The sequence below is a fragment of the Parambassis ranga genome, chromosome 24 (genome assembly GCF_900634625.1).
Source record: "Parambassis ranga chromosome 24, fParRan2.1, whole genome shotgun sequence".
Classification (NCBI taxonomy): domain Eukaryota; kingdom Metazoa; phylum Chordata; class Actinopteri; family Ambassidae; genus Parambassis; species Parambassis ranga.
The window spans coordinates 922880-942632 of NC_041043.1; the positions used below are offsets into that span (position 1 = coordinate 922880).

Consider the following 19753-nt stretch of genomic DNA (forward strand, 5'->3'; position numbering starts at 1 on the left):
TAAACACAAATAAACTGGTTGCCTGGTTACTCTGTTGAAGGCCCACTTCATATTATTATATTTTGTTTAGAAACTTCTCAGCAAAGAAATAATCCAGACTAAAATGAAAATATCCTTTATAGAGGCTAAAAGGTTCACCTAAAAACACTACATTAAAGTGAAAAAGACCATCACTGTATTGGACACTGTAATCCCTGAGAAGAAGGAGCCAAACCACCACTGAGAGAAAAAAATGCAAATCAATCAAGGAAGACACTTTTAGTCATAAAAGCAGAATTGCATTTCCTTAAGTCTTATTACCAATGCTTTTATGTGCTGCTGCCATCAAATTACATTTCCTCCCAGCCCCCTCCTAAATATAGTCTTTAATCAGCACCTTTGTGATTGTTTGGATTGTTGCTAAAGTGATGAGGGGTCAGAGTGTCCCGGTTTCCGCCGGCTTGATGACGGCTTACCTGCAGGGACTGCAGGGAGTCGGAGTTAGTGTCGCAGTACAGGATGATGTTGTTGGCCATGCTGAAGCTCTCTCTGACCCCCAGGTGATAGAAAAGTGAGGGCTGGCGGAAGGCGTCTGTCATCTCTACCACGGCGATGTCTGAGAATGAAATAAAGGCATCAATGGAGCAGGTTGACAGGGTTATAACTTAAGAAGACAGAGCAATCACTCAGCTAAACAAAATATATAAAAAAAATGTCCCCAGAAAAATAATGGAAGTTCCGTTACTGGTAGCAGACATGCAGTTCATCGAACGGCCACTCGAGGCTGCTTTTAAAAGTGAGTCCAACCCCTTAGATCAGGGATGTCAAAGTCAAATACACAGAGGGCCAAAAAAACAAATTGGCTATAAGCCGAGGGCCAGACTGATTCAATGTTTATTAAAACATATTGAAATGATTGCACGTAGCCTATTGAACCAAGACCTAACACAGTGTATTATTTAATGATTAAATGAATAATCGGGAAAACATTTTTCAGCAGGCACACAGACAAGAACAAACTACCTTCAAAGAAAAATCACATGTCCTGTACATTCTTCTTCTGTAGCCTTTGTTCCGTGTCCATATTCTTGTCTTTGTCTGTGTGTTTCTTAGACGTTTCATGGTGCCTTCTTAAATTGTATTCTTTCATTACAGCCAAACTTTCTCCACACAGAAGACACACAGGTTTGCCATTTACCTCAGTGAACATGTACTCTGCCTCCCACCGAGCTTGAAACCCCCTGTTCTCAGCATCCACCTTCCGTTTAGCCGTTTTTTGTGGAGGAGGTAGCTGAAAGTTGACATCTGGTCTGACTGCTAATGAATGATGAAGCCGAAGTCCGCTTGCTGCAGTGAGTTCGCGGGTTACCGTTGCATTGTGGGAAATGTAGTATTAGTGCGTGCAAAACACCAGCGGGCGGCTACGGCCTGCGGGCCGGTTCTAATACTAATCAAATATCATCCCGGGGGCCACAGATAATTCATTAACGGGCCAGATTCGGCCCGCGGGCCTTGACTTTGACATATGTGCCTTAGATGTTCCTTTTTAAAACCTTACAGCAGAAACAAACATGTTTACAGGCTGGTACCAGAAGCATATAGCTCATCTGTTTATAGTATATAATTATGAATAATTTAAGGTTTGAATGAGCAGTGCCTGCTGGTTTACAGGACCACCCGTCTGAGCTCTACTCCATCTTTCTATACATTAAACCCTGCTTGTATATAAACAGTCTCTCATGATCATTTGACAAAGTCAATATATCAATAAAACACTCATGTGTTTAAAGCCTGCATTATGTCAAAGCTCCACGTGTCTGCTTTTAATTACAGCCACCACTTGCCTGTTTTTATTGATTTTACAGTGAAAACTGCCAATAAGCGTGTAATGAAGTGTGTAAGAAGAAGGCGATGCTCAGCCTGTCCGTATAGCTATAGATTCTCATGTCAGACATACAAGTGGAGCTAATTCAGAAGTCTTCAATGAATCCCATTAATAAGGATGACAGTGAATACAAATACACTCAATAACCTCATTGATGTCAGCTGAACCCAAACCGGACAGGTCAGGATCAATAGGTCAAGGAGGAGTAAATATTGCTAACAGTCACTCAGGGCAGCAGGGCTTCAGGCTGCTCTGTTTTGCTAGTGGACTTTTACCAAAGACTTCATTGACTAGAGGGCTGTTCATGCTGTTAGATGACATTGTGTTTGGCATGGAACACCAAAAAACACTGGAGTGTGGAGGATGGTGGTCCTCCAGCTGCTGATAACAACAAAAACAAATCACCTGATGACCTGATGGCCGTGTTCCAGCAATAACAGAGAGTCACAGAGATAAAGGCCGTGCCCTGCTTTTTCATCTGTTTCCAACTATCCACCTCTCTGTGTCAACAAACACATTACACAGATTCTGGGAGGTGCAGATATGCTCTGACCCTGCTGACCCAATCTTTTACCTTCTAATGGGCCGTTTCAAGCCTGCTGCCCATTAGAGCTGTTGAAAAACCACCGAAACATTCAGTCAGTCGTCTTCAGTTGATGTCAGCGTACACTCAGATGATGGGTTGTTCGCTTTTTGAAGAGGAGCTGAAAATTGTGTTTCTCAGAAAGTCTGACAACTGCAAAATAGATGTAATGTTACCACCATTACAGCATCTACGGTTTACAGCAGCAACAGATACTCGAGTCATAGCTGTGGTCTTAAGGTGATCAGATCCAGACTGGAGTCATTGACAAAATTCTCAGAACAAATATTCATGCCTTAACAGTAATAAATAGTAGTTATGTTGCAGAGATCCCTAATACAAAGTAATACTGGTGTCTACAACTGCCTGACTGATATTGGATTTTTGGGGCTGATACTGGTACTACATTTTGTTTGGAAATAAAATATGTCTTCCTATAGGAGGCACAACTTTTTAAACAGCACGTATTGGCAAACATACGCTCATAAGGCTCATAAGGAGAATGTAAACAGTCGCTACAAACTGCCATCAGCTATAAACAACGCTGAGACACCCCACTATACATCCCTTCAGCTTTATATGCAGTGGAATATGCATATATGCATAACACAAAATAACTTCATGATCACTCATGTGTTGTCTGATTTCTGACTGCACTGCAACGCAGAACATGATACATGATAATATGTAGCATGATGACTTAACAGAACTGTATATGTCATAGGCAGACCAATCAAAGGGCTGCCTAGGGCTTTGCCTATTGAGCAATACCGGATACCAAACTGATATCATTTCCTTTAGAGATGTTGTAATGTCATTAAATACCTCAATAAATCTGACTCACTCTATGTGTTCCTTGTGAGTCAAGTCCACCGGTATGCTCCACATGACTCTGATGCATGAAGTAGCATGTAACACAAACAGAGTTGACACAACTAGATTGGCCCCATTATTGGATACCTGATCTAGCTAAGTAGTTAATATTGAGGCCAATATCTGATATTAATATTAGATCAGTGTATCACTAGTGCAAACAGGTAATCAAAAAATGTAAGTGATAACCTCTGGAGAGCAGGATTAACCAGAGAGCCATTCCCTCCCTCACCAAATGCATCAGGCAACACTTAAAAATGGAGACCTGGACCTGCAGTAAGGTAAGATTGCATGGGCTATCCAGCAGATTATCATCCTGGTTGGCTGCTGGATTATTCCTGCACTGCAACAGTGTCTGACTCCGGAAGTTCTGATGTCAGTGACAATATAAGAGGTAACGAAGTAACAAATGACCTGATAAAATTATACAAAAAAGAGTCATATTATAAAAGATAAATTGCCAGACCAATGTTTTTTTTTAAAGGCAAACATCTATCTTGTTTTGTCTAGCAACTTTTTAATCACACTCACTGCTCCCATCAGCATCAGACAGCACAGGTTGTCTGATGAATAAAAGATAAGCTTATTACATTTCTCTGCTGGCAGCAGACCCCATCAATATTACATCTGAAACAGATTTTAATGCAAAGGCGCCATTAAGAGCAACAGCTCAGCTGTATTCGGCAGAAAAAAAGAAAGAAAAAACAGTTTTGTACCGCTCTGCTTGGAAACCTCACCTGCTTGTCTGAGCCGTGAAAAATGTTTGCTGCTGTGTCACAAGGCAGGTCTAATAAAGGTGGTGAGGAAGGAGCTCAGCCAACTTGGTGCAAATATGAAGGAAAAAAATGAAAGATTGTAAGATGAGACGAGCAATCAGTTCACACAAGTGCTTTGTGCTCACAATAAAGCCCATCGGGGGCTGACAACATTCGACTAGCATCAGCGTGGAGTGTATATTTCAGCCTGCTCTCATAACAACAAACAACAGAAGCTGCATGCAGTGGCAGCCTTTCAGACCAAATCACACATTTTCTCAGCTGTGTCCAGCACATTGAGTCACAATAAATCCATCCATCCATCCATCCATCATCTGCCCCACATTTTGTCCTGCAGTGCAGGGTCACAGGGGGTGGAGCCTATCCCAGCTATCTACGGGTGAGAGTTTGGGTACACCATGGACAGGTCTACGGTAAATCCATATACATTTATACAGCAAAAAATAACATTTCAAAGCGAATAAAAATTGGTCTGCTCTATATGAGGGTAGCTGAACCCCAGCTCCACATGGAGAAACTGATCGTTATAGAGCCTAAAGTGTTTTTACAAATAAATGTATTTGTAAAAACAGTTCATTTTAACATGGAATGACTCCACTGTTGACTCACTGTTGGAGCCACACTCAGGTGGCCATTAGAGGAACTGCAGTTTTTGCACTTCAGCATGTTTCAATATGCTTCAGCATTTTTTTTCATACATTATAGCACCTTATAATCATGGCACATGCTGCACAGTGTGCCTGGTAATTATATGGAATGCTAATGTCTTATGTTTCAAAAGTCAAGGTCCTTTAATATTTATTGAACATGTAGACCTGCTGCAATCACATTTACAAGGTCTACTACTACTACTTTGTAGATAATAAGCATGTGAAACTGTAAACACATCAAAGAAGAAATTGCTCTGCAGGTTGAATAAAATGCTAAAAAACAGCAAAAATGAATCCTGCGAGCAGCTTTATAATGTATAATCTGCCACATTCAAGATGATGAATTTGATTTCATGCAGACAAACAGCAGAGAAATGGAAACCATCATGTGTACACTGGAAGTCTCTGACTGATTCTGGAGAGCAGTCTCATGTCGTGATTGCTTACCAAAGCTGAGTTTATGCCAGTGTAAGAGCGGACCTGCCAACATAGTGTTGACAGAAGGCAGCATGAGAGACAGCGGCAGAGAGACTTGAGTCACAGGCCATCACACGATCACATGCGCACATTGATTGGTGTTTCTTGTAAATAGCTAATAAACCAACGTGTGTCTACAGCAGGGAAAGATAAGATAAATTGGAGTGAAACATGCATAGTGATGTCCTGATAATCCTGCTGCACCTCCTACGGCTGGACCTGCTGCTGTTGACCAAAAACTAAACCGATTCCTTCGCCTACAGCTCAAAGCAGAGGAGGGAAAATAATTCAATACTCTCTCACACTTTGAGCAGCACTGGGCCTGCTGCTGCAGGTTCCTTAGGCCCTGCGGGGCCTCTGAGGGGGGGAAGAAAAGGGAGGTGATGAGCAGCTGAGTGAGTGGTGAGCTGCATGAATACACTGGAGACCATCCTGCATGTCTTTTGCCTCCTCTTTATAGATCCTTCTCAGCCCTCCACTGAGAGCCGCCACCAGTTCCACATGCTCTTTTTGGAAGGGGGTATCTGCTCAATATTACAATCACAGCAGGGTCTAAACGGCACTGGAGACTGTTCAAGTGGATATGGATTATTTCAGCAATGCAAAGTCTCCACTGTGCCCACAGCCAAATACATTTGGACACAAAGAAATCTATTTTAATGAGTGTGGGATGTGGAGAATGTAAACAGTCGCTACAAACTGCCATCAGCTATAAACAACGCTGAGACACCCCACTATACATCCCTTCAGCTTTATATGCAGTGGAATATGCATATATGCATAATACAAAACAACTTCATGATCACTCGTGTGTTGTCTGATTTCTGACTGCACTGCAATGCAGAACATGATACATGATAATATGTAGCATGATGACTTAACAGAATTTGGAGTCGTTAGCGTTAGCAGAAATATGCTAATTATTTTCAGAATAATGACTCCCTTGCACTACTTACAAGCTCTTACAGCCTAGGATGACACCTTGCTGTTGGTCCCCTTGTCTTTCTATGCATATGTTAGTGTTAGACGATGTGTTCTCCCGACCTATGGCCCCCCACTTATTTACATAACAAAATGTGCCCTCCTTAGGTTTTTCATGTACGTAAGGTGAATGCATTGTGTTCTCCCCACCTTAAGCATTCCACAATTGCACATGAAGGATGGGAATTGTGTTTTCTCTACATTAGACTTTCTAGGCATTCACACTGTGCTCTACCCTCCTTGAACTTTTACACATACGCACTTGTTGGGGTATTGAGTTGTACTGCCAAATCTTAGGCTTTTCACATATTCTCATGGAATATTGTGCTCTCACTGCCTTAGGCTTCTTTATATGCACATGGGCATGTGGGGAAATATATTTTCTCATATACACAGAGAAGTATGTGCTCTCCCTGCCTTAGACTTCCCCCTATGCACACACCAATCTAAGTTGAATGTACAGTGCTGGTATCTTTTTAAAGACCCAGTTACTTCTGCAAGCTGCGTGTTTATCGATGTAGAACAGGAGGAATCCTTGTATCTTGTTTAACTTTGCTGATAAATACTTTATTGCTTTCCTCCATGTTATTTCCAGTATACCACAGCTGTTCCCCTGTCAGAGGATTACAGCAGTATACTGTACAATCTGCTTCATCTGACTGGGAAAGTGAAGCATAAATTGTTTGCATGTGTTAGTTTGTACTCTCACTTTGGCCTAACAGCACTTCCTATTTGTGAAATTGTCATTGCATGGAAATGCTAAAAGTCCTTGTGGTTACATCAGTGAGCAGTTGTACACAATGGTCAGTCAAGTGCCAGCTGTGTAGACCTGCAGTTTTATAGCGATGGCCCCATTTGACTCCAGCAAGAGAAGTACAGTAGGTGAATAAAGCACTTGTTACAATCAATTACATAACAGCTACACATAAGATGTTGTAACCATGGCAACTCAGTGAGGAAATGCTGTGAGTGAAGCCATCAGTGTGCATTTCCCCCCCTTTATCTCTAATAAAGAAGGAGGGAATGAGGCTGGTGCTGTTAGTGGAGCAGAGTGCAGAAAGAGTTTTTTCCCTGGAGCTCGGCACACATAGAGGACAGGAGGGAGACAGTTGAATTACTGTCCCCAAGCTCCACTGGAAATTATTTCCCACACTCAAGAGGTCTTTTTCCTCTCCCTAAAAAAAGCAACCTTCAAGAGCATAAAGTCCAAATCCTCTGCCAGATTTCCAGGAACAGCAGGGAGGAGGGTGGTTGTGTATGCCTGTTAGGGCAGCTACATGATTTTTGGCTCTTAAACCCATGCTACTAATGATGATTCATTGCTGTGATATGCAGGCTGCTGTGGACTATAGACTTAAATGTGGAGTTCCTGCTGGGTTACCATTGTGACAATGTCAGACTTTTACTATATAATAACTGGAAACATTATAATGACTTCTACTGAAATTATTCTTCTTGTGTTAGCAGACCTGATTCTGATCTAATGTGATAGTAACCAGCAATCACCTTCCCAAGCTATAAGGAATTATTAAAAGCAACCTTGTTAAGCAGCTGGATTCTTTTGAGTTGCAAGATCACATGCTGCCTAGGTCTTGCCGGGCCGTTTGTTTGGACCAATCATCATGTCACCTCACTCTGTGAGGTCACTTACAGTTTTTGGAGTCTCCACCTGTCACCATGATGGTAGCATGTAAGTCTGCCTAACTCCTGTTTGATCCAAATACAAGCAAAGAGGTAGAGCAGTAAAAGAACTGAGGTAGGCGAACAAGTAGTCTTACTTGTGCACGATTACATCTTTTTATAATTTAATTTGCCTTTTCCACTTTTGGTTATGTATTTCATACTGATTTGTATCTGTAATTGTTGTGGTACAAGTTGTCCAAAATTAACCCCATATAGCTACCTTATTATGCCCTCATTTTCACACAAATACGGAAGTATCATCTACGCGGATGCAAATTGTTTAGCTAGCTTGGTAGCTTTGATAGATTCTAAAAGCGTCACGGCAACAAGACACAATCTGTGCTCAAATATGACAAGATACAAAGAGCGGAGAAGGTTAGTGGTTTGAGGTTTCCTCTTCTTCCTGTCAAGTCAAGATACCAGTAGTTGGTATTTACCAGCTGCTACTGTTTGGCTGCCTTATTTATTAGCATTATTAAAAGGTAGGGTAGGAGATTTCATTCTGATACACTGTTGTTTGTTTGTTAAATTAGTGTAACTTCTCTTTACAATCCGATAGCAACCAATTAGTTAGACAGTTTCGCATTAAAACGAAGAATATTAATCATCTGTGGAAGCTATAAAATGCTAAAAACATCAGCCAATCCTCTGGGATGACCCTGCGTGGAGTATTGGCTGATTGTCACTCTCTTCCTGCTCTGCGCGCACCAGAGAGGTACGTGCATGATGGCCGAAGTCACAGACTTGTCTTCAGGCAATGCGCGTCCATGTGATTGGGAGGCTTGGCTTCGGGGTGAGCTCTGAGAGCAAGGGGCGTGTGTTTACTTTCAAAATCTGGCACAAAATCTGACTCATTGAAGATGATCTACTTGTACAGTAGAAAACATTTTTTTTAACATTATACAGCGTATGCCCAGCTTTGTGTGTCCTCCTACAACAGGTAATTCGGATCAGTCTGCTGCAAGGCGTCTACTCTTATAACAGTTTCCTAGGACTCAAAACTAGTCAGGCCACAGTTCCAGGTAAAGACAAGGCGCTGCATGTTGGTCCCTCAGGGAGTCTTTACTACCCATGTGAAACGACGCGTTGCTTTTATTTTTCTTTGCATAAAAACACAAACCAAAACAATAATCAGTGATTTTGAACTGTACACAAATAGCCCAAATGCATGCTTGTCTCTATCTGTGATAAAATACGTGGGGCCAAATACAGACCAAAAATATAACCCTGGGAATGGGAAAAAAGGGGGCTTACAGTCCTTCAGCTGAGCATTTCTGTCTACAAATGCTCTACCACAGGATTGTATGGGAAATACTACACAATGGTTATTCAGTAGTTCTGATGCCCTGCCCAGCAGAGAGATAAATGCTCCCTTTATTTTTAGCCACAAGTCTGCTTTGAAAGAAACGGCCCAGAAAGCACCATGATGGAGGAAATGAGGCCGACCTGCCAGCCCTGCACACCGCTCCTCCTGGCAGACTCTTTACCTCTGCTCCACTTTTGTTGCTTTTTCACACACTGAGAGATTTTACAAACTGTTATGCCATAGCCCCGAGGGGAAGAAAATAGCTGAGAACAGAATGTGAACAAACACACTGGGAGAAACCTGTGCCGCAACACATGCTGCCCTGACATGCATATGCAATTTCCCAAAAAGTGGGACAAATAAAGGGTTTCTTAACCTTTCCTAATATTTAATGTACTTCCTGCTTGTATTTCAATGAAACAGAATTCTTTTGAAACAATGGGGATTCGTATTAATGACAAGCAAACAATGTTTTAACCTAATCACTCTTACTTCCCCTGATAGGAATGAGGAACCCAGTGCAGCTGCACTATGAGGCAGCTGCACTGGGCAAAAAAAACGAGTGCAAATATACACCTGGAAAACCTGAGAAGTGGGCTACAGATAAGAAACGGTAAAATCATCACACACACAAAAAAAAAATCATGGTGGATAATTTCTTGGTATTTCCAGGAATATCCATGAAAAGTGTGAGCTACTGTTTGACCTAATAAACGATCTTTTACCTATACTCGGCCAAGTTGTTTAAAAATAATGCCGTGAGATACATAAATGTGGTGTCTGAAGAACAAATTTTGAAATAAATACATAATTATACAGTATATTTACAGTCATATATAAATTTATTTATTTAATTCTGACTAAGGTCTGGGCACATGCACAGCAGCAACAAAAGAAGAAGAAAATGTACATACACACACATAAAGCAGATCAATGAAGATAAGAAGCGTAACACACAGTTAATGTAACTGAGTAGTTTGAAATGCACCTGTGATGATGCTTTAGTCCGAGTTAGTGAGCACAGCTCTGACAGTCACAGAGGAGTTACATACAGTCTGATGGTGGACGGCAGGAATGAGTTCCTGTACCGTTTCTTAGAGCAGCGGGGCAGCAGGAGTCTGTTGCTGAAGCTGCTTCTCAGTCTGTCCACAGTGTTGTGGAGAGGGTCGGAGGGATTGTTCATGATTGACAGCAGTTTAGTCAGCACTCTTTCCCTCGCCACCTCCTCCAGGTTGGCGAGCTTAAAGCCAACAACAAACCCTGCCTTTTTGACGAGTTTGTCCAGTCTGTTGGCGTCCTTTGCTTTAATGCCTGATCCCCAGCACACCACAGCAAAGAAGATGGTGCTCACCATGACAGACTGGTAGAACATGTGGAGCATCCTGCTGCAGACATTGAAGGACCTGAGTCTCCTCAGGAAGTACAGTCTGCTCATGCCCTTCTTGTGCCTCAGTGTCACTCCAGTTTATTGTCCAGTTGGACCCCCAGGAATTTGTAAGATGGGACTATGTCCACATCTTTCCCACTGATACAGACTGGGGAGGGCGGGGGCTTTTCCCTGTGGTAGTCCACCACCATCTGCTTTGTCTTGGCCACGTTCAGCTGCAGGTGATTCTCTTAACACCACCTGACAAAACACTCCACAAGGCCTCTATACTCATCCTCCCATCCGTTCTCCACACAACTAACTATGGCTGTGTCATCCGAGTACTTCTGAAGGTGAACAGTTGGAAATTAGTGGAAGCCTTGATGGCCAATTATGCATGAGGCAACCAAGATGGCTCACTGACCCGGATCAGTTTAGTGAGTGAATCAGAGGAACCCTGAATCCACAAAAAGATCTGGATTTACCACCACTAAGCACAATATGAAGCAACTTCAATTCATGAATTGTTTGCATGTTGTGTGTTGGGATTCTACAAGAGACCAGACATCTACCTTACTGGGATAAGTGTATACACAGAAACACACACAGACACACACTATGCAGCTGATCATGTAAACTGAAACTCTTTATGTTGTTGCCCAGAATGTTTTTTTTTCCTTACCCACAGCCACCCATGCAGATTTGCATCCACTTTACTGTTTAACATTTGCGGTGTGTATTTAGAAGTCAGACAGTGAAACAAAACAGAAGCAACAGTAGCTGCATAGTGTATGTAAGAGGAGTAATTGTAAAGACAGATGAGTATCACACCTCTGCTGCAGCATGGTTATGGTGATATAATTATATACTGCATTGTGAACATGTCGCATGACAGCACACTGAGGAAACTGGTCTGCTTGTCCTGTCTTAACCATGATACAAAAACTGAGATGACTCAGTTCCTTGTCACCCTTTGCTACTTTCTTTACCCACTCCTGCTGCCATTCACCTTAAATGAACTCTGACAAGTCCTGAAAGTTAGTTTTGCTCCTGCATGTAAGCATGTTAGATCCCAGAACATGCATAATATCCATTTGACAGCCTGTCTGAGAGTTTAATTCCTGACATAAATCTGTACAGTGAATTTCACAATGTGTCACACAGTGAGTCCACACTATGCTTCCTGTTGTGAAATGCCAGCATGAGAAGAAGAAACATGTACTCACTGCAACTTACTTCTCCCACTGAGGTGATGGTACTTTTACCCCAGACGCCAGAGAGCCGCCAGTCGACAAATTCCCTCTGACCTTGTGCTTTCTGACCTCTAGGAGGCAGTCAAGCATGAAGAGTAAACAGGACGGAGGATAAACAACTTAGCAGAGGGCCAGCTGATGGGATTTCAGAGCAGCATTGCCTCTCAGCTGAAAAGCTGAGTATGCCAGTGAATCCCGAGACAATCTCAATCTGAAGTTGCCACCTGGCCCCCCTGCGGAGTTGACCCTGGATATAGTAGGACCTTGCCTGGTCATTTTATACTACCTGGACTAACATATATCTAACACAAGGACTGCTCTAAAGTACCATTATGAATCAACCTAGCATGGATTAAAGGCGCATTGAGATCGGATCACTAATGCAAATGTGCATGCAAGTGTGTCCTGGTCCACCCTTGACCCACCCTCTCAACTAACATCTGAACTATCTGCAGAGTGTTAGGATCTCCTGCCACACCTCAGTTTATGATGACTCCTTTACCCTTATAGGGCCCGAGGCCTGGTCCCTGCATCAATGAAGGATCAGATCATTAAATTCAAAGTAGATCATCATGTAGTTTGGTTGTTCAGTAGTTTCTATGGGTACATTTACACCAGATGATCAGAACTACATATTTGGACATTGGGCCGACATAATCTGATCACAGGGGTGATAAACATGCTAAGGTGTAAGAGTTGATGGTGTCACTGTTCACCCCCTGATGACCACAATGTATGTCTTGGTGGAACTACCAAAGGCAATCTGGCCAGATAAAAACAGCCACCAAACACTAAGGCAAAGCTGCTTTGAGGAACAGTTCAGAAACTCACTGAACTGCCTATGAATTATACCGTGTTGTAACATAATGATCAACTGCAGAAACAAAGTCCTGCATACCACAGCAATGACCAAAAAAGTTTGATCCCTGATTCACATCGACTGCTGCATTTAACAGGGCATATCAGTCTAACATTAACTTGTATTGAGCTGCTCTCAGTTCAGGTTGTGTTTACCCAATCACTGACTGAGGTATCTGCCCTGTCAGATGTTCCATTAGTAAAGGCCTGTAGTTGACTGAAGCCATATGTCATTAGGAACATACTGAGCAATTTCTACCTGAGTACTTCATGATTGCTGTGCAGACATAGCACCATCGATCCAATCCCCTCATCTTCTCTCACTTGATGTTCCATCAATGCGATCAGATTAGAAACATCTACAAACATTGACTTCTGAAATAAGTTAGTCGATGCTAAAAGCCTCAGTTAGCTGGTGCATTCACCTGTGTTGCATTGAATTGTTTGGAATCCAGGACTGCTGCCATTAAATTATAAACGATGCCCACCTACACAGGCTCTATAGATCTACTTTGTTTATTGTTACTTCTGACAGTTACATTGCCTTTTGTGGCAGGCTCTGCCCTGTCTGTCCGCAGCATCATGTAAGGGCTGCATTTGAATCTGACAAATCCTCTTTTCAAATTAAGGAACACACACACTTCCAGTCAGCATCATTGTTTTTTGTGCAGTTGTTGACTGGCATTCATCTCTGCTACACACTTGTGCAGGAAGAGGATAAAGAAGTGTGTGTTTGAACAGATACCACAGTTTCTAGGAAAATGCCACCACCCTTCCATGTGAGGTATGAGAACATTGTTCAAAGTAGGAAGAGCAAATAATATACAGGGAACTGACTGAGAAAATTGTTTAATTCTAAGTCTAAGTCTTAGACTTAAGTCTAATTTTTTAAAAAACACCAGTCTCATGCCTCTGTACTGTGCTTACATTGAGTCCTCTGTGGGATCAGACTGCATCAGCCAGCCATCACTGAGCCCGGAACTGTGAACCTGATGTCCTTGTTTGGACCACTTAGGGTAGCTACTGTGTCACAATCTGAGGGTGATTTTCAGATGGCCATGTTAAATAAAGTGCACCCATACAAATTAACTATTATGACTTATGTTATAGCCATGACATCGATCAGACAACATCAGCCCATCACAAATACAGTGTAATCAATGTGTCTGCAAAACAACTATACTTGAATATTTGAACACTTTATGGGTCAGATCTGCCATATAAGACATGAATGAATAGAATCGAAAAAATTATATTTAGAGTTATCAATGCTTACTAACATGTGCAACCTCCGAATTGATTTTTATTTGCCCTGTCTCAGTTAATGACTTAATGCAAAAAATCAATATTGTGAGGAAAAATAAAGAAAAATTGGTTTAATGCAACCATTAATAAGCTTTTCATTATTACCATTTTTAGAGAGGATGATGTACACTACTGCAAGCCTCATCACTTCTTTAATAGATGGCCAAACCTCCCTATTAAAGGGTTCTAAAACACATGCAGCAGCATCTACAGCATCTATATTTTCACTCATAACTGTCATTAAGGTGCTCTTTGGTCATTTGTTTTAGATGCTATTGGCAGGAGAAATAATAGTTTTATTGAAAATTCTGATTGGTCGACTTTTTCTTGCGTGTAATTTTATCAGGAGGAATGTACCAAGTGCTAATGGGGGTTTTCTGCACACCCATTTCACAGGTAACAGTCAATCTTTGAACACCCCCCTTGTTTTCACTACTTTGGTTTAGCCTGACCCACTAGAGACAGAGAGTACCGGCTGGTGGTTTGCTGAATATTTATGGGTACTCGCACACAGGTACACCCCCCCCTTGATTAGTCGATTTTTAGTCGGAATTTGAGGCTTTCAGTTGACCAAGACTTTCTTTGGTTGATTACAGCCCTATTCTCTAAAAGGCTTGTGGCTTTAAATAGCTGTCCCACATATATGATGTGCAGATTTATATCTGCTCAACAAATCATAATGCTGAATATCTTAGTGACATGCAAACTGTGCATTACAGCTGTTTTGAATTTTACCCAAATCCCTCTAAGGTCTGCTGTCTGAGATCTTATTATGCAACTGAACATTTCCAGCAGGATTACGAGCCAACTACATGTACAGTGCAGTATGAGTAAGAGGTAGAACATGGCGTGCGTCTCTGCCTGTAGATTCCAGTGGAAAGTCCAGCCTCACGGCTCAAACCATGACACTCCTGCTGCACAACACAGGAAGCGCACAATAGAAGTAGGAAACTGTGTGTGTGGGGAAACTTTAACAATGATCTCCACATTTTTTTGGAGCAAATTAAATCAACCACAAATGATGCTGTCAGTTTTGCTGCCATGACATCCAGTAGTTACGGTGTGGAAAAGACTCGAGGCTGCAGGTTCAAGCCCTGACATGCAGTAACGTGTGTGTGTCTGTGTGTGTGTCAATGTGTGTTTTGTTTGGGCAGCCCGGAGCAACCTGTCTTCCAAGCAAACTATCTCTAAGAATAGAGAACAGAATGCAGCAGCTACTATGACCTCTGACCTCTGACAGGGAGGTGAAATAATCACACTTCAGGGGTGACAGACTCACTCTGCTCCACAGACCTTTAAACATTATAATGGAGAGCATAGTTAAACCCTGTGAAATCACTGGAGGAGGATTGGCGTAAAAAGGCCAAATCACCCAATTTGATCACATCTGCAGGATGAGTTATGACTTTGATGTGAACTGTACAAACACTTATGATCAATCTTTCATGTTGTCAGTCACATATGGTTTACTTGATGGATGAGTAGTTGGTGGTTGACTCGACTTACCAGCGTTGTAAAAGCTGTCCAGCACAGTGGTCTCCCCAAAGTCCAGTTTCCCAAAGTTGACGGTCTCCAGCTTGCTGCCCACCGTCTCACACGCGTCCTTCAGGCACTGCAGGGCCATGCTCTCCGCGTTACTCTGCTGGCTCGCCTCTCCGTTCACAACATAGGCCACCGTCACCGGCCTGCTTTTGCATGACTTACCGGTGGACAGTAAGCCTCCCCCTTCCATCGGGCAGCTCCCGGGGGTCGGACTGACGCCTCCTATCACAGAATCCTGCCAGAAAGTCCCGGCTGCAGGGATTCCGCCGCCAACAGCTCCGCTGTTGCTGCTGGTATTCTCCCCGCTGAGGCTCTCTCTGCCGTGACAAGCACCAAAACAAGGGACCGGTAGCGATATCCCGTCTTGGTCCTGACTCATCTTCGCTTCAAGTGTCTCTCACTGTTTAAAGTGTGGGTTGTGATGAGCAGCTTCTCCACCAGAGCTCCATGGAGAGCCAGCGTTACGCACGGCGGTTACCCATAGAACCTCTGCACAAGCGCGACGTGCAACCTTGCCTTGTTTCTACACAGGTACGCAGTCTGTTAGAAGCGCTGCTGTAACTCCACATCATGCTGCATGTTTGCTGTTAAAATCACGTTAAAAAAACAGCCTGATGTCCGCGGCAAAGTGGCTGAGGTCACGACAATGTTCCACGAAGAAAACACGAGATAAAAAGCCACCAAATCCGCGCATTCCGTCTCAGCTCTAGCTACAAATCCACACAGGCTACTTCTCAAAGTTGAACAACATCGCCGGTGTCGGCGCAGCAACGCCCACAGGAATCACAAATGTCACGCCGAGTCCAGGTTAGGCGCAAATAAAGCCTCGATCTGCGTATCGGCGTGTCATCTGTCAAAAGAGAAAGTAGGCTACATCGCGCGTGTATCGACTCTTCTTTCATGTGCGGGAAGACCCTGCCCTTCTCCACTGTTATCTTCCCCGTCCACACTCACGCACTGGGCGGGGACACAGCAGTGGGAGTCATGTTCAGCTGGGCGGGGACACGATGACTATGAGGAGTTGTGTTCTTCAGGAAAAGGAGCAGTTCACTAAAAAACAGCCTTTTCAGTCACAAATTGATGAATCACGAATTCATCAGCTGATGTGATAAACATAAAAAATGAGAGAAGGGAAAGTCCCTTCTCTGAGCATTAATCTCCGTGATGACTGCATTGATTTTTCAGTCCTGTGAGCTGGAAGCGTTTCATAATGCTGCAAACAAATTGCACCGTTTTTGTCCATTAATCTAATGTGGATCCAAATGGATTAGTCTGCAGGGTAAATTAGCGGCTGTGGACAGTGTCAGCTACTACCAAGCCCGAAAGAGCAACGCAGTGCGATTTCTCTTTGTAATTCCTCCAAACAAATACACACAAGTATTTTCATTCAGGATTAATTTAATAAATGCACATAGAAGCTGTTTAGATAGTTTATCTTCTGATGTCCACTCTTTTCTGTTGCAAGGCTGACACCTTGTGGTACAATTCTAATATTACAAGTCTTATCATAAAATGACAAAAACTACTGCTCAAAAAATAATGGGAACACTAGATCTAGATCTAGATCTCATTGAATGAAATATTCCAGTTGAAAATCTTCATTCATTACATAGTGGAATAAGTTGAGGACAAAATATGATACAAATGATAAATGTAAATCAAAATTATTAACCCATGGAGGTCTGGATTTGGAACCATACTCAAAATGAAAGGCAAGCTTTATTTATATAGCACCATTCATACACAAGGCAATTCAGAGTGCTTTAAATAAGATGAAATCACAGAATACAACATTAAATTAAGAAGGAAATTACAATCATAAAAAGAATAAAATCATAAAAAACATCAAATAAAATCAGGATTGTCATGCATCAGATGGAACCCAGGGCCCACTGCACCAGCATATGGTCTCACAATGTGTCTGAGGATCTCATCCTGGTACCTAATGGCAGTCAGGGTACCTGTGGCTGGCACAAAGAAATGCCTCCCCACACTATTACTGACCCACCACAAAACTGGTCATGCTGGAGGATGTTACAGGCAGCAGAACAATGTACACGGCGTCTCCAGACTTTGTCACGTCTGTCACATCAGACGTGTCAGTGTGAACCTTCTCTCATCCGTGAAGAGCACAGGGCGCCAATAGTGAATCTGCTAATCTTGGTGTTCTCTGGCAAATGCCAATCGCCCTGCACAGCGTTGGTCTGTAAAGCACAAGCCCCACTTGTGAACATCGGGCCCTCATACCACCCTCATGGACTCACAGTGAGAGCAGAAACAAGCATATTAGTGGCCTGCTGGAGGTCATGTTGCAGGGCTCTGGCAGTGCTCCTCCTTGCACAAAGGAGGAGGTAGTGATCCTGCTGCTGGGTTGTTGCCCTCCTACGCCCTCCTTTATAGGGCTTGTCTTTAACTGCCTCATTTCCACCTGTTGTCTGTTCCATTTGCACAACAGCAGCTGGAACTGATTCACAATCAGTATTGCTTCCTAACTGGACAGGCTGATTTCACAGAAGTGTGACTGACTTAGAGTTACATTGTGTTCTTTAAGTGTTCTCTTTATTTTTTTGAGCAGTGTATAAATGTTTTTCATTGTGTATTCACAAACAGACCTCCTATGCCATGTATTATTCATGGCCTTAAGAAGGAACTAAAATGACTTCAGGAGTCCTTCAGACTCAAATTAAGTGTCCTAATGTGAAGTCACATAACATTACACTACGAAATAATAATTTTCACAACCTTTGTTAAAAATTAATAAACAAATACATCACTGTCTACTGTGTAACTGATTCAATGAGTCAATGAAGCAACAACATATTGATGTTTTATTTGTGGTGTACAAAAATTAAAGTAAAACACATAATAAAACTATCACATCACCTCCTGTCTCTTTAAGAACCGCTCTCCTTTTCTGATTGGCTGGTTTTGCGGAAGTGTTTGTAAGCATGCTTCATCCTAATGGCGCGTAATATCAACCTGAAAGTACTCAACTCGCTTGGAAATTGAGACTTCTGCATGTTGAATCCTGAATTATGGGAGCCTAATACGGTGAGTAAAATCAGAGTGGACGACACAAACATTGGCAGCGACAAGGACTACAACGGACGTCTGTGTTTGGTAATTATTACGCTCATTAGCCTATCGGCTTGTTGTTATTTGACATATTGGTACAGTGTTTATTTGTAAACTGAAAATATACTCTAGTAAAAATACAACTGTAGTGAAAAATTATTTTTGGTGACAATGGGTTCATATTTGCTCAGAGAATTTTAAATGTATGGCTTTGGTGTATTTGAAGTTCACAACTGCCAGCAGCCAGAGGTCCCACCGTGGTATTTGGCGTGCCTGGTTTTCGCTAGTACCGATCTCAGAGTGCCACATCAGTAGTGTGTACATGTGCGTAATTGCGCACAGCGCTGGAAAAGCAGGTTTAGTGGAAGTAAAACGCTGTATGGCGTAAAGAGTGGCTGGCTTGCCATAGACTTGGCTGGCAGGTGTCATTTATACCGGTAAAGCTCGGTATGTGTCACCGCTTCTTAAGGCCCCGTTCACACTGGAGAAAGTCATTCCAGCTAGAGTAGGATTGAGCCCAGACAGCCTTTAAGCTGAATGCGTTCAGACCTATTTTCAAATCTGGCTAGCACACAGTTGTGTCCGCACTCAATCCGGCTTCATCCAGCGTGTTTGCTGTTCTCCAAACCACTAGGTGGCGCCTCGTAATATGGCTAATAATGTGGCAAGCCGGATTCGCTAGCCACATTTGCGTTCACACCTGAGCCACATTTGAGCCAATCCTGCTAGATCCACCTCTCGAGGGTGGATCTAGCGATCTACCGAGATCACGTCATATTCATAAACTTTATCAAACATCTCAAAAAGTAAAATATATTATACTACTGAAGTAAAACTGAAGATTCAACCACAAAGGCATCAAATAAAATATGTTTAATATTTGATCCTTATCTTCTATAAGTGGATTGCATTTTTTTATTGACGGTATTAAAAATGATACCGTCGCTACCTGTGTGCCCCGCCGGTATACCTTAATACCGCCCAACCCTATTCTGTTGTTTTGCAATATTTCACGGAAGTCTTAGTTTGTATTATCATTGTGGTTTACAGATGTTATACCTTTTTTCCCCCATTGCAGCTATGCATGTGATGCATACACATAAGTGTCACACATTACGTATTGTGTTAAATATTTAAATGTTTCACCGAGTCAGACAGTAT

The 19753-nt window shown here is 42.4% G+C and overlaps 1 protein-coding gene across 1 annotated transcript in view; it reads right to left on the reverse strand.

The window, feature by feature from the left end:
• The window catches only part of LOC114428389 (mitogen-activated protein kinase kinase kinase 5-like), a 49126-nt gene extending 32669 nt beyond the window's left edge, over positions 1-16457 (reverse strand). Inside the window, exons 1-2 of the mRNA XM_028396744.1 lie at positions 15482-16457; positions 456-595 (exon numbers count right to left, since the gene is read on the reverse strand). Coding sequence (XP_028252545.1) covers positions 456-595; positions 15482-15896 — 555 coding nt within the window. The 5' untranslated portion in view covers positions 15897-16457. The remainder of the gene's footprint in view (positions 1-455; positions 596-15481) is intronic.
• Between the last annotated feature and the right edge of the window lie 3296 nt (positions 16458-19753).